The following is a 14014-nucleotide window of genomic DNA, read 5'->3' as shown; positions in this document are numbered from 1 at the left end:
GGGGTGGCCCTGGTGGTGCCACTCAAGGTGGGTGGGTGGCACAGGACCCCTCCTGACCCCCCCGTTGTCCCCACAGGTGGTAGTGGTGGTGCTGTTCCTGGCACTGCTGGGGCTGAGCCTCTATGGCACCACCATGGTACATGATGGCCTCTACCTGACTGACATCGTGCCACGGGACACCAAGGCACACGCCTTCATCTCAGCCCAGTTCAAGTACTTCTCCTTCTACAACATGTTCATTGTCACTAAAGGTGGCTTCCACTACCCGGGTGCCCAGGCTGCCCTGCTGAGCCTGCACCAGGCCTTCAGCACCGTCAAGTACGTGGTGCGGGAGGGCAACCGCGACCTGCCTAAAATGTGGCTCCATTACTTCCAGGACTGGCTGCGAGGTGAGGGATATGCCTCTTCTCCATGACCTTCCCTGCCTGACAGTCCTCTCCCCAGCCTGCATGCTTCCCACTGGCCTGGGAATGCCTTTCCATCTTCCCTTGTGTGCAGTACTCTGGGAGGGTGGTCCCAAGGTGCCCAGCACTGGAAGCTGAGCCTTGGGGTTTCTGTGTGCCCATCCCTCTGGCAGCACACTCCCTGGGGTCACACGGGGTGGTGTGCAGGGTGGTGAGTCCCCAGGGATGCTTATCCTGCATTCTGCATCCCCAGGGCTCCAGGCCACCTTTGACAGGGACTGGCAGGCTGGGCGCATCACCCATGACAGCTACCGCAATGGCTCCGAGGATGGGGCACTGGCATACAAGCTCCTCATCCAGACTGGCAACAAGAAGGAGCCCTTCAACTTCAATCAGGTGAGTGGTGACAGGGCTGGGCTGACTGGACTGGCGATGTCTCTGCCCCAGCTGCCCAGCTCATGCCCATTCCTGGTCTGTCCTGTAGCTGACCACACGGCGACTGGTGGACGAGAATGGCATCATCCCCCCCGACACCTTCTACATCTGCCTGACGGTGTGGGCCAGCAACGATCCCCTGGGCTTTGCTGCCTCCCAGGCCAACTTCTACCCCCCACCCCCTGAGTGGATTCATGACAAGTACGACACCACGGGCGAGAACCTGCGAAGTGAGTGAGCATGGTGGACTTGCCAGGGCCCCCCTGCCCCCAGCATCCTCCTGCAGAGTATCCCACTCTTCAGGGCCCTTTTTGCCCTGAAGGGAAACCCCCCCACATCCCTTACCCCATCTGGTAAACTGCCTTGCTTCCCCATGCTTAACTCTCATCCTCCTGCACCCCACACCCTGAGCATCTCACCGTGCATTGCCGTTAGCAACGCACACCTGCTCCAGCCCTTGAGCATCTCACCGCGAAGAGTAACCCATTAATGCACAAAAATCCTACAGGCAGAGAAATGCCCTGCCCTCCTCCTTGACCCCAGTCTGTTCCCTACACACTCCTCAGACCTGTGGTACCAGTCAGGGGTTGCCCAGGCTGCACTCAGGCTGCTGTGACTGTGGTGCTCTCGTGCTGCCTGTACACCCATACTGCCCATACCCTCATACTGCCCGTGATCTCCTCACCAGTCCCAGCAGCCCAGCCGCTGGAGTTCGCCCAGTTCCCTTTCTACCTGAGCGGGCTGCGTCGCACATCTGACTTTGTGGAGGCGATTGAGAGCGTACGGGCCATCTGCCGGGAGGCTGCCCAGCGCCACGGCGTGCTGAGCTACCCCAGCGGCTACCCCTTCCTCTTCTGGGAGCAGTACATCGGCCTGCGGCACTGGTTCCTGCTGGCCATCAGCATCCTGCTGGCCTGCACCTTCCTCGTCTGTGCCTTGCTGCTGCTCAACCCCTGGACTGCCGGCATCATCGTGAGTACGCACCCTGATGCATGGGGATGGTCCTGATGGGTGGGGTCAGGGGCACCCAGCCTTTCTCCCATCATGATGAGTGGCCCTGGGTACCTGCTTCATGGGAATTGGGTGATGGAATGGCCAGGGACACCCTGGGGGGAAGGGATTCCCATATGAGGGTGGCAGTGGGTGGGGGGACTCCTATATGGAGGCATCAGTTATGTCATTGATGAAGAGAACAGGGGGTCCTGGATACATCCATGCAGAGTGTGATGGGAACATGCATGTGGAGGTCACAGTTGGTGGGGGACCCACATGGAGAGATTTGGGAACCCATTACGAAGGGAATGTGTGTAGTGGCCAGGGGTTTGGTGACATCCATGCAGAGCAGGGTGAGGGCTGCCCCCAGAAGATGGGACAGAGGGACACCCCAAATAGAGTGAAAAGGGTCGGTGACGTGAGGCTGCCCTATGTGGAATAGGATCAGGCTTGCCAGGGAGAGGGGACAGCCAGCCAAAGCCATCCCTCACTGACTCCACCACCTTCCAGGTCTCCATCTTGGCCATGATGGCTGTGGAATTGTTTGGCATCATGGGGCTGATGGGCATCAAGCTGAGCGCCATCCCTGTGGTCATCCTCATTGCCTCGGTGGGCATCGGTGTGGAGTTTACTGTCCACGTGGCCCTGGTAAGCACAGGCTGATCCCAATTGCCACTCTCTGGCACCCTCATCCCCTTGGCCATGTGCCGTTGGGTGGCTCATCATGGGTGGCACACGGGGACAGCCCCACATGACATTTCTATCCCACACAGGGCTTCCTGACAGCTGCAGGGAGCAGGAACGTGCGCTCAGCCGCAGCACTGGAGCACACTTTTGCCCCTGTGATGGATGGTGCTGTTTCCACCCTCCTGGGTGTCCTCATGCTGGCTGGCTCTGAGTTTGATTTCATCATGAGGTGAGCACTGAAGAAAGGTAAACTAGCCACTTGCTGCCCTGCAAGAGCTTTGGCAGTGGGGGATGGTGGGTGTAGCAGCTCCCCTGCCTGGCAGTGGGGATGTGGGGCAGCTGGTGAGGGCGCCTTACTGGGGACTGCCATTCCATCTTGTCTGGAGGCTGGGGAGACAGGATAGGGCCAGGGGGTGTGGCATGGGAAGCCATGTTTGGGATGGGACAGGTTCACGATGGCTGTGCCTGCTTACCCCATGTGCCTCTGCCCCCCTCAGGTATTTCTTTGCGGTGCTGACCATCCTGACGCTGCTGGGGCTGCTCAACGGGCTGGTGCTGCTACCTGTCCTGCTCTCTGTCATTGGGCCACCCCCTGAGGTACAAGACCCCTCCATCCTACCTCGTCCTGTACCCACAATCTGTGGGTACCCGCAACCCTGTACCCACATCTCTCCATCCCCCTCTCCCTGCCCACCTTTCACCCTCTATTCATCTTTGCCTTGTCCAGTCCCAGTCTCGAACCCACCTCAATCCATCCCTTGCCCTGTACCAATTGCCTCTTTTACCTCATTCTTTCTCTGACCCATATCCTACTTCCCCCATCCCTACCTGACCTCATTCCTGCTTCATTCCACACTCAACTCCCCCATCCCTCCCTGACCCATCTGATCCCATCCCTGCTTCACCTGGTATCACCCACATCCCCATCCTCGCATCAACCCATATTCCCTACTTCTCCATACTCCTCTGTTCCTGGCCCCTCTGACCTGTCTTCTCTCCCCAGGCATCCCAGGTGGATAATGGCCCCTGCCTACCCCCACCAGAGTCGGCACCCCAGTGTCTGGGCCCTGGGGGAATGTATGTCCGGCGCACTCCAGCCTGGCCCGCCACCTTCCCTGAGCCCTCTGACACGGAGCACTACACAGAGAGCGTAGGGCCAGGCAGCCCACGGGGACCCTTCATTGTGCCCCCTGCCCCGGCACACATCCTACTGGAGGCTGGCAAGGACCCCAGCTTCCCTCGCATCACTGTGAGTGTCTCTGCCCTTTGTGGCGCTGCTGACCCCCCTGCATCCCCAGGGAGAGGTTCACAGATAGAACTGGGGGATGGGGACCGGTGCTATTGCCAGAGGGATGCTCAATATGACTGGAGGCCTCATGCTTCGTGTTCCCCCTCCAGGTTCTGAAGCCCTACAAGGACAGCCTGGAGGTTCAGGGAAAGAAAGAGGCTTCTGGCCATCAGCCTGCCGCCCCCCTGCCCTTCGGGGAGCCGTGCACCATGCTGCCCCGAGAGCACCCGCAGTCCGGCCCACCAGGCACCCGGCCAGCCCCCCCTGCAGCCCTGCCCACCTACAGCACCCACCTGCAGGGTCCTGCCGGCAGCTACACCACCGTCACGGCCACTGCCTCAGTGACTGTGGCCCTGCACCCCACACTGCCTGGCTCCTACCCCAACTTCAGCCCCGAGGGCTTCACCAGCAGTGAGCGAGACTGCCTGGACGAGCCAAGCACCAGCAGCACCGCTGTGCCCAACACCTTTGAGATGCAGAACATGGGACACCACGGGGCAGGTGCCCGGCGCTAGGTGAGCTTGGGGGGACACCCTACCCAGGGCTGGTGCATGGCAGCATGGGGGTGTGAGGTGGGTGTGGAGGGACCCAACTGACCTCCCAAATCTCTCTCCCTGCAGGTTGCTGGTTCCTGGGCAGAGCATCTCCCCAGCACCCAGTGGGCACAGGAGGGTGCAGAGCGGGGTCACCTGTGCCGTGCTGCTAATCGTTGGAGCGGTCTTGGCCGAGGAGGACCGGCCCCCCTGCACCGGGGCTTGGTAGGGCAGGCTGGCACTTCTATGCAAGCTGTGTGCAGGCCACGCCGTGCCCACGTGTCCCTCACGAGACTGTACCGTTGGTGCCGTGTCCCATCACCCAGGGCTTGGGGTTTTCCTGCCCTGGGCTTGTTGCCCCCCAGAAATGGAAGCACTAACTCTCCCCTCTGTTTCTGGAGCTGCTGGCAAGGTGGACTCAGTGCCATGCCAGCTCCCCCTCTGTGGGGTCACTGCCTGCTCCCCATCACCTCCTCCTGGGATCACCCATCCCAGGCCATGAGCTGGGGTACCCCAACAGGGTGCCCTGATGCCCCCTGTCCTGATAAGGGGGCAGCCCCAGAGCCAGCTATGCCCTGGTGTGCCATGGGCAAGGCCTAGGGTGGGCACCCCCACCTTTATTTATTGCAAAGGGAAACTATCTATAGAGAGATATATATTTTTAAGCTTATTTTAAAAGATTTATTTCTCAGCCTACAGCCTCGCCCGGCTGCCCAGGGCGCAGGCAGGGAGCGGGCAGACACTTTGCCCAGTGCAGGGCTGCCCACTGGAGGCAGCAGGAGCCTGGGGGCACAGACCTGGTTCATGCCCCCATGCCATGGGCAGCTCACCCCTTCCAACATGCTAGTCTGTGCCTCAGTTTCCCCAGTGACAAGGATGGGAAGGCTGAAGATCATGGATGTCCTATGGTGGAGAAAGGGAGCCTGTTGCTCCCCAGTGCACAGGCAGGGTTTTGGAAGGGGATGATCCTTGGAGTGGTCCTTGCTGTTCCAAGCCCCTGAGCTGTCCCACGATCACAGCCACCTGTGTCACACTTGCGCTCTGCCCAGGAGATGGCACAGGCTTGAGCACGCACAGGATAGTGCACGCTGACGTGGGCTCCCATGGTGCCACCAGGCACATCTTGCTGGGAAACCGTATTTCTTACCATGTCCCCATGCAACGGGGCTGTCCCTGCAGCCAGCCCCTGTCCCCATCCCCATCCCGGGCACTGTCCGCGCCGTTACCCAGCACTTTAACTCCAGCGGTGTTTGCCGTGCCTGCGGCCCCAGGCCCCCCAGCCCCCTGACACTGCCGCTGAGCAGGGGTGGCCTTGGGGACCCTGTCCCTGTGCCAGGCGTGGGCACGGTGGGCAGCCCCCCTCCCCCCCAACACGCCATCTAAGTTATTTATATCAAAGAGAGCAAAGGTTTATTTTTGTAGTTTGTACAGGCGGTAGTGGGGACCGAAGGTTTATTTTTAAAGAGTAAATATATATATTATATATAAATTACCTGCTGTGTCCGGCTCTTTCTCTTGGGGAACACAGCTGGAAGGGGAGGTACATGTGCTTGAGACAGACCCAGCTGTGTGTACATACAGCTGGGTCTAAGGGGGGGCCGCACAGTGTGTGTGTGGCACATGGGGGGCTGGCAGCCTGTCCTGCGTGTGTGTGGCCTGCTGGCAGGGCTTGGCGGGGCTTGGGGGGTGGGTGGGAGCCTGTCGGTGCAGCGGTGCATGTAAAGATGCCCATTCGTCCCCTCCTACCTGCACCCAGTCCAAGCCCCAGAGTCCCCGTGCCCCTGCCCGGGCAGGTGCTGATGCTCTCTGCCGCTGCAGCACGGCCCCGCTGCCGGGGGAGGGCAGCACGGCCCCGGGGAAGTGGGAGCTCGTCCTGGGTCCCCATCCCACAGGGATCTCTGCAGCCCCGCCACCCAGGTTCACTGCCTGGGCAACCTGCAGTGTCCTTGCACCCATCGCATAGCCCAGCTCTACCCTACCACCAGCCCCCTGCATCACTTTTGGGGGTGATCCAGGCATCCTGCTTGGTCCTGACGCTGTGACACGGGACAAAGCACCTTATCGATGCTCTTGGCCACGGCAGCATCAGTGCCCAGCCCCACACCCTGCCCTGCTGCAGAGTCCCCAGCTGGGCTGGACGAAGCTCGTTGCCCAGCCCCTACTTGGCGTGTGGCTCGAGGTGACGGTGATGGTCGCGGGGCCGCGTGCCCCGGCGGGGACGGCAGAGGTGGGCGGGCACCCCACTGCCCTTCCTCAGTGCGTGGGCACGCCAGGCCGCCGCGATGTTCTCCACCTGTGGGGACATGGGGGCATCAGCACTGCCACAGCATGGTCCTCCTCTGCCCATCCTCTGTAGCGTCCTCCAGCCCTGGAGGTCAGTCAGGAGACACTAAGAACAGGAAGCAGCTCACCGGGATGAGGAGGTCCTGCTGGTTGTAGCTCTCCAGTGTCACCAGTTCGCTGGGTGCCAGCAAGGGCAGACGCAGCTCCCTCACGGGCAGGGCAGCCACCTCTGGCACCGGACGCTCTAGGACAGCCTGTCAGACATCAGGATGTGAGGGATGAGGCTGGTGATGTCCTGGGCACCAGGGGAGGCAGGGGCCTGGGGGGAGTGACACTCCCATAACAGAGCCCTGGCCGACATTCCCAGCCGGGGCTGGTGAGGGCCCAGGCACCCCTGAGAGGCGGTTGCTGTGTGACACTCACCGAGCTGACGTGTGCCCACTCCCGCACAGCCTGCACCAGGTCCAGCTCGTCCACGGCCAGGCGGTCACTGCGCAGCACCCGTGCCAGCACCACGTCGGAGAGCTCACGGAAGCCCTGTGTCCGCACCACTGCCTGCCAGCACACCACAGCGTGCTGGAACCAGGACCCCACAAAACCACCACCCCATCCGTCAGACACATCCTGGTGCCTGGCACTCCAGCATCCCCCAGTCCAAACTCAATCCCCTAGCACTCCACTATGCCCCAGCCTGCCTCTCCCAGTCACCCAGCATCTTTTCTCCAAATACCACTTGCTCCTCTCCCAGCCTCCAGACATCCTGTCCTTAGGGGCCCTGCTCCCCTGCCTCATGCAATGTTCTCCATGCCATGTGCCCCCCACTACCCTGGCATCATGCTCCCCCATCACCTGCCACCGTACCGCGGTGCTGCCCTCGATGAAGGCCAGGCAGTGCTGCTGGAGGTCCACCAGCCCATAGGTCACAGCAGCCTGTGAGACAACACAGACACCTGCAAGGGGTCCAGGGCAGGAGGGACTCCCTGCCAAAGCCCTACGGAAACACGGGCACTCTCAGGGACATAGGTGAGGTAGATATCCCTCTGGGCTGGGCACCATGGTGAAAGTGTGGGAAGGAAGGGGCACCAAGGTCCCCTCCTTTTCTGGCCTGCCCAACAGCAAATGTTTTGGTGGCTCTAATGCTCACAACGGTCACCCAGCCTCACTCTTAGCAGGACATGTGATTTTCCACCTCTGCTCAGACAGGTCACTGAGCCCACAGTGGGGGAGAGGCCCTAGTGCTTTCTCAAAAGGTCACACTGCAGGCACATGAAACCACCAGTCCCCAGTGCTCCTTGTGTGAGCGCAGGATCAGCTCAAAGTCCCCCACAGGCACCCCATACCCCTGGTGCCAGCCCCAGCCTGACCCATAGCTGCCAACCCCCACTACAGCAGGAATTTGGGGTTGCTCTCATTTTCTCCCAACCCTACTGAGCAATGTTTGTCCCAGGGTTGGCCCTGTCCATCTGGTCACCAGGAGGGCATGACCCCATCTCCCCACAGCAGCCCCTGTGTGTGGGGTACTCGAGACCAGCAAAGGCAGGGTGAACACCACCTCCCCCTCCACCACAGCAAGGGACCAGTCCTGACGTAAGTGAGGAAGGCAGACAAGCTGTTTTCTTCAGGTTTAGTTTGTTCTAGGGTTTTGGGGTTTCTTGTTTTGTTTCCTCTGGGCCACTTTTAGCTTTGTTTATGTCGCAGTGGTCTGGCATCACATCTGGCTGGGGCTCTGTGTTCTGGGGCAGGCATTTCACCCCAAGATTATTTCAGCTTGTGCGAGATGAAACAAATCCCCCTTCTCTGGGAAGCAGCCTTGGACCCACCAAGTAGCATAGCCAGGGCCATTAGGACCTTCCCAAGGCTATTTTTAGGTGCCTCAGCTCTCAGCAAGGGTTTTGGGACTGCCTCCCCAAAACCCAGTGTCCAGTCTGCTGTCATACAGATGATGACAAAGTCCTGGCACTGGTTCTGGCTAGCCCAGCTCAGGGCAGTGTGAAGACACTTCTCTGCCATGCTCTGGAGGCCACACTATCCCTTGCAGCCCTGGTACAATCCCAGTGGTCTGGGAGCTGGCAGGGCAGCAGCTGGGCCAGGGGTGAGTGGGAAATCCTGCCCCACTGTCCAGCAGAGAACAGAATGGTCAAGTTCTGTTCCTGCCCCAAAATTGGGTTATTTTTAACCCTTTGTGACCCTACTGGTGTCACTCTTACCTGCAAGGCCTCGCAGACCTGTTCCACACTCAGTGTGTCCTTGATGAACTTGACACAGAGCTGGAAGGCAGACAGGGAGAGGGTGGGCAGAGGTGGGGGACACAAACCTGCCATCCCCCCCCCACAACTCTCAGCATCCCCTGAGGCCCCAGCACATGGAATGTGGGGTAGAGGCACCTCCAGCCCCCTAGGATTTCATGAGCAATGGGCTGTAGGATGAGGTCTTGCAGTGTGGATGTGGGCAGCTAGCTTGGCCACTGATGGAGCCAGGGACCAAGACTGATGTGACCAAACCCAGCCAATCTGATAGCCCCAGATGGATACCTTAATCCTGTCTACATGTGCCACCCACGTTCTGCCATAGGGCACAATCCTGGTGCCAGCTGCAGTGCACTGGGTGACCTCAACTTTACCCCAGCCTTACCCACCAGCCATGCTCCTGGTGACTGCTAGGGGACTGGCATCTCCAGCTGCATCCCATACATGGATGATGCAGGTGGGATGCAGCCAGACCAGCATGTGTATCAGTGAGTGTGACCTCTCTTCTCCCTATTTCAGCTGCCTAGCAGAGTCCACAGGGGGATATGACATGCAAAGAGGAGCTATCAGATGGGGCAGAAGGGCAGAAGGGCCCTGAGTCATTAACAGGAGGGATATGAGGTCACCCTGCAGCTGGGCACACTGACATGGTTTCACCAGCTGTTCTTGGTCAGCCCCTTTCCTTCCCACCCCTCCTCTATGCAGGTAATCCCCCTCAGCATGCATTTGCACCACCCTGAGGTGGTGGGGTGTGACCCATGATAGGAGTACCAGGTCTCCCTTTTCTGCTGCACCCCTTATATCCTTTCCCTGCCCAGACATCTGTTTGACAGCTCTGCCACATCTGGGCTTTGGCTGAGCTTGTTGACAGAGGTCCCATCCCACCACCCTGGCAGCCCACAATTCCTCAGCTCCTGAGGTACTTCCCCGGTGTGATGGGGAGGAAGGGGAAGTCTGGGTGTGAGATCTCGGGTCACGCGTTCAGCCAGGCTGTAATTCAGGAATCAAGCTGATGACGTGGCCTGGCAACCCTCCCCAACACTGAGCTGCTTCAGTTCCCTGGCCCCTCCTTGATCAGCTCCCACCCTTCCTCTTTGCTCCTTGCTGCCTTCCCAAAACCTTCCCACCCAAAGCAGCATTGCCTTGGCAGCACCAGCAACACAGCTGGGGTGCTGACTGCTCCAAGGATCAGGGCTCTCTTTAGCTGCATCATCCTGTCAGATGACCAGAGTGCACATGTGGGTGAAGGCACAGGGGCTTTCCTTCTGACCTTTGCTGTGCAGGAGATGTGAAACTCCATGTCCTCCCCCATGATTTCTCGGGATTCCCCTGTGGGATTCCCTGCTGCTGCACCCCCAAGGGGGATCCCACTGGCGAGACCTTCCAGGATTGAGAAGCAGGGCCAAGCCTGCATGATGCACCACGGTGCTTTCCTCAGAGGCACATCCAGCTACCAGCCATGCAGGGACCACCTTGGGGTGCTGCCCATCTCAGGAACACTCAGGAACCACTGTCCCCAGCCTATACAGCACCGTACCTTGCACAGGTCCTGCAAGCCGTACTCCACCGATGAGGTCAGCACCTCCAGTGCCTGCAGGCAAGAGGGACTTTGTGATCACCAGCATGCACGACCATGGGCGGGCACAGCAGCCCAGGGTAAAGGGCAGGTGTGCTCCTGCCTCCATGGGAGCTCCTGAGCGATGCGTGGGAGATAAGGCTGCTGCATGGAGAAAAATTTAGTTCTCCTGCTGTGGTGTCCCCATTCTCACCATTCAGGGTGTGCACAGCCAGAGGTCACAAGACTGGGACAAGGTGCTCTGGACACCCCAATGTGCTGAGACCCCCCACACACACATTCATTACATTGTTAGCCAGACAGAGAGCAAGCATCACATAGACCATCTCCTCCAACTTTGGCACACCAAGAGTTGCAAAGCAAAGCACTTCCTTCCCCTCCATCCCCTTACTTGTCCCTCCCATGCCCACGGTCCCTGCCAGCCCCATCTGCACTCACTATGTGGCTGTTGAGGGTGACACTGTTGGTGTAGAGGAACTCAATGACGGCCAGGAAGACCTCAGGCTGCACGTTGCCCAGGATGAAGGGGCCCTGGGGTGGGACGCTGCTGGAGGAGTCCTGGCTGCCCACTGGTGCCTGGCTGAGCATCCCACGGAATGCCTGACAGCGGCACGCCAGCACACAGCGGTGTGCAAACACCTTCTGCTGCTCCTGGCCCACCACAAACATCACATCGCTGTGGGGAGAGGGGACCATGAGGAACACGGTGCCTGGAAAGCAAGGGCACAGCCTTCCCTGGGCTGGGACAGGGCACACAGGAAGGACCTGCTGAGTGCTCGGCACAGCACGACAGTACCCTTTAATTTTAACCCAGGGGTTTGTCCCAACAGGGGAACAGAACCTTGCTGGTGGCTCTTTCCAGCCATTTGAATGATGCATGCGAGGTGAGCACGACAGGTCCTCTGGAAAGCACAGAGAGCCCAGGGTGCTGGCACTGAGCAGGGCAGAGAAAGGCCAAGGAGAAAGCTGGAGAAAGTGACTCTCTCTTTTGGCACAGCAGAGCCAAGGAAAGCGTGGCTGTCACCGGGATCAGCCTCCTTGACTCATGGGAACTGACTCATCGTCTCAGGGATGTGAAGCCTCTGGCATAGCTGCCAGCAGGGCTGGCACTGGCCCAACAGGACAGCTTGTGGCATACAAGATGTGTACTAGAGCACAGGGACCATCCTGTTGCCCTGATCCCCTATAACCCTCCCCTCCCCAAAATGTTTCCCCAGCTCCATGGCCCCAGGAAAGCGGGGCAAGACCAGAGGAAAGGAAGCAGGCAAAGGACATGGAGTCTCCAGCCTGCGGCTATGGCCCATCTATCCCCTTGTCCCTTCCTCCATCCCAGCAGGCCAATGAGAACACATGCCATCCAAGCTTTCACTGCCATAAGGATATGCACAAATCCATGGCCTGACCCTCAGAGTGTCCCACAGGGAGGTGTATGTGCCCACCAGAAGGAAGGACACCTGGGTCATCCCAAGTGTCTATCAGGAGACACAGCTGGGGCAGGATGGGTGGTGTGAGCAGAGCCCAATAGGTCCTCTACGACTGCTCCTGCAAGGGGGATCATTATAAACTGTCTTGTGATTGAGGTCCACAGGCCAAGAGGGGCAAGCAGAATGCAGGATGCAGGCTGTGAGACATGGAGTGCCAGCCGTGATTACAGCATGCAAGGTCTGGGATGCAGGACACATTCTGAAGTCTGTGTGCAAAATGAAGTCTGTAGGATGTGGGATGCAGAACAAAGGCTACAGAGTGCAGGCTGTGAGGTACAGGCTACAGGAGAAAGGATGCAGGATGTGGGATGAAGTAGATGGATGCAGAACACAGATTTCAGGTTGCAGGATGCTGGATACAGAGTGTGGGCTGAAAGATGCGAGCAGCAGGATGTAGGCTGAGAATGACCAGGCAGTGCCTGCCATCCACTCCTCTACTGTCTGGTGCTGTGGCTGGGGAGTTTTCAGTGGGATTTCTCTTCTGGGTGGCCAAAAATTTCAGCAGGAATGGGGATTTCCTTAGATAGGCTGGCCAGGCCTCAGCAGGAAGTGGTGAAGAGGACCACAGCCAGGCAGGACATACCATGTGGATGAGGGAAGCCAAGGCAGCATCTCCATCTCTGTGCCCTGCTCTGGCAAGAGGTGGCAGGAATGCCAAACCCTGTGAGGAGGGATGCCAGGCAACATGTTGCATGCCCTCCGGGGAGGCTGGAGTAAAACACCAGTAAAGCCAGCTGGGAGAGGAACTGAACAGGGAGAAAGCTGCCCCCAGGGAGCTCAGTGTACCCCCATTCCTGGCACGGGCAAGAGCCCCAGCACAGGATTTATCCTGGGATACTGCCTTGCCCTATTGGCACCGTGGCTGCCACAGAGGGGGTCTGGGCACACCCGGGAACTTTCCCCCCTCACGAGAGAGGGTGCCTGTCCAGGGTGGGCTACCCCTGGCAGCCTGGTCTCCTGATATCCCGCGGGTGAGTGGGGAGCGCTGCACCAGCCACGTCGGCCCCACCAGCTGTCCTGGGCTCCCCGAACTGCCTGCGGGCCCCAATCGGCCCAGCACGGGGGCTCGGGGCTGTGGGAAAACAGGGAGCAGCCGCCGGGGGCTTCGGCGGGGCTGGGGGGAGGCGGCAGGCCCCGGGCCCTCACCTGAACTGGGGGTTGTTGACCAGGGTGCGCAGGGCAGCGCTGAAGGCGGCCACGTCGCCCTGCAGCCGCGCCGAGCAGGGTCCGGCCATGGGCTGCCTCAGGGAGCGGCGGAAGGAGCTGCAGGCGGGCGGGAGGAGGCTGCAGGATGGCGGGAGGGAATCTGGAGGCTGGCGGGAGGCCGGCCAGCCCGGGGAGGAAGCCAGCACGCTGCGTCGTACGGCACGGCCCATTGCTAGGGAAAGCTGGCAGGCAGCGCTGCGGCCGGAGGCCGGGCTGCCGGGGCAGCAGTGGGAGGGAGCGCTGGGACAGTGAGGCGTGAAGCACAACCTTGCTGCCGAGGCGGCTCCGTCCTGCACTCACCGGACGGGGAAGCAGGGCTGCATCTTGCGGCGAGTGGAATTCCTTGCCGTGTTTCATGGCTTGGCTCTGTCATCCATGGCTGGGGACGTGCTGCCCAAGCTGGTGACTTTGCTGCGGAGCAAAGAGATAGGGGCGAAGAGAGGCAGGGAGCTGGGATTTTGGAAAAGGCAGCAGATGCACGGAGCTCACCCTCACCTCCCCCTGCACAGCCCCCATGGAAAGCCACGCTGGGCATGGCTCGGTCCCCAGCACAGCAGGGAGATTTGTCCCCTAAAATGGGGGAAGCTTTCTCTCCTGCCATGCTCCAGGCCAGAGCCCTGGAGCTCTCATGTCTGCTTAGGGTACAGGTGATTGCAGGCAGAAAAAAAGCCTCAGAGAAAGGCTTGGGTGGGAAGGGTTCCAACCCCCCTGTCGTGGGCAGGGATGCCACCCACTAGATCAGGTTGCTCACCTAAGCCCAAACCAAGTGCTGTGCCAGGGGATGCATTGTCCCCATTCTGCAGCCCTTGGCTGACCTCAAGCAGCCCAAGGAGGGGATTGCCCATGGAGGGATCCACCCTTGCTTGTCAGTGGTGCGAG

At 59.9% G+C, this 14014-nt stretch overlaps 2 protein-coding genes across 3 annotated transcripts in view; one reads left to right on the top strand and one right to left on the bottom strand.

Annotated features, from left to right (window-relative positions):
• PTCH2 (patched 2) overlaps positions 1 to 5832 on the top strand; it is a 21377-nt gene extending 15545 nt beyond the window's left edge. For both annotated transcript variants that reach the window (XM_086841503.1, XM_086841504.1), the window contains exons 15-24: positions 77 to 389; positions 658 to 800; positions 889 to 1069; positions 1528 to 1811; positions 2343 to 2480; positions 2606 to 2748; positions 3017 to 3116; positions 3523 to 3768; positions 3918 to 4322; positions 4428 to 5832. In XM_086841503.1, the coding sequence (XP_086697629.1) occupies positions 77 to 389; positions 658 to 800; positions 889 to 1069; positions 1528 to 1811; positions 2343 to 2480; positions 2606 to 2748; positions 3017 to 3116; positions 3523 to 3768; positions 3918 to 4322 (1953 nt within the window). In that variant the 3' untranslated portion in view covers positions 4428 to 5832. The remainder of the gene's footprint in view (positions 1 to 76; positions 390 to 657; positions 801 to 888; positions 1070 to 1527; positions 1812 to 2342; positions 2481 to 2605; positions 2749 to 3016; positions 3117 to 3522; positions 3769 to 3917; positions 4323 to 4427) is intronic.
• BTBD19 (BTB domain containing 19) lies at positions 5728 to 14014 on the bottom strand. Its single transcript, XM_023932521.2, has 9 exons — positions 13887 to 14014; positions 13076 to 13546; positions 10884 to 11121; positions 10407 to 10460; positions 8831 to 8890; positions 7485 to 7553; positions 7047 to 7178; positions 6752 to 6877; positions 5728 to 6633 (listed from the first exon to the last, which is right to left on the bottom strand). The coding sequence occupies exons 2-9, from the start codon at positions 13303 to 13305 to the stop codon at positions 6499 to 6501; spliced, it is 1044 nt and encodes a 347-aa protein (XP_023788289.2). The 5' UTR covers positions 13306 to 13546; positions 13887 to 14014; the 3' UTR covers positions 5728 to 6498.

Source organism: Cyanistes caeruleus, chromosome 9 (assembly GCF_971803275.1).
Source record: "Cyanistes caeruleus chromosome 9, bCyaCae1.hap1.1, whole genome shotgun sequence".
NCBI classification, from domain to species: Eukaryota; Metazoa; Chordata; class Aves; order Passeriformes; family Paridae; genus Cyanistes; species Cyanistes caeruleus.
Note: the sequence above shows the minus strand (reverse complement) of the source record. Positions and strands in the feature narration are given on the sequence as shown.

Coding starts and splice junctions, on each gene's coding strand:
- BTBD19 (XM_023932521.2), bottom strand. CDS start 13,305: ATGGGCCGTGCCGTACGACGCAGCGTGCTGGCTTCCTCCCCGGGCTGG. Junction 10,461..10,883: donor TCACCCTCAACAGCCACATA/GTGAGTGCAGAT, acceptor TCTTGCCTGCAG/GCACTGGAGGTGCTGACCTC. Junction 8,891..10,406: donor GCTTGCAGGACCTGTGCAAG/GTACGGTGCTGT, acceptor TCTGCCTTCCAG/CTCTGTGTCAAGTTCATCAA.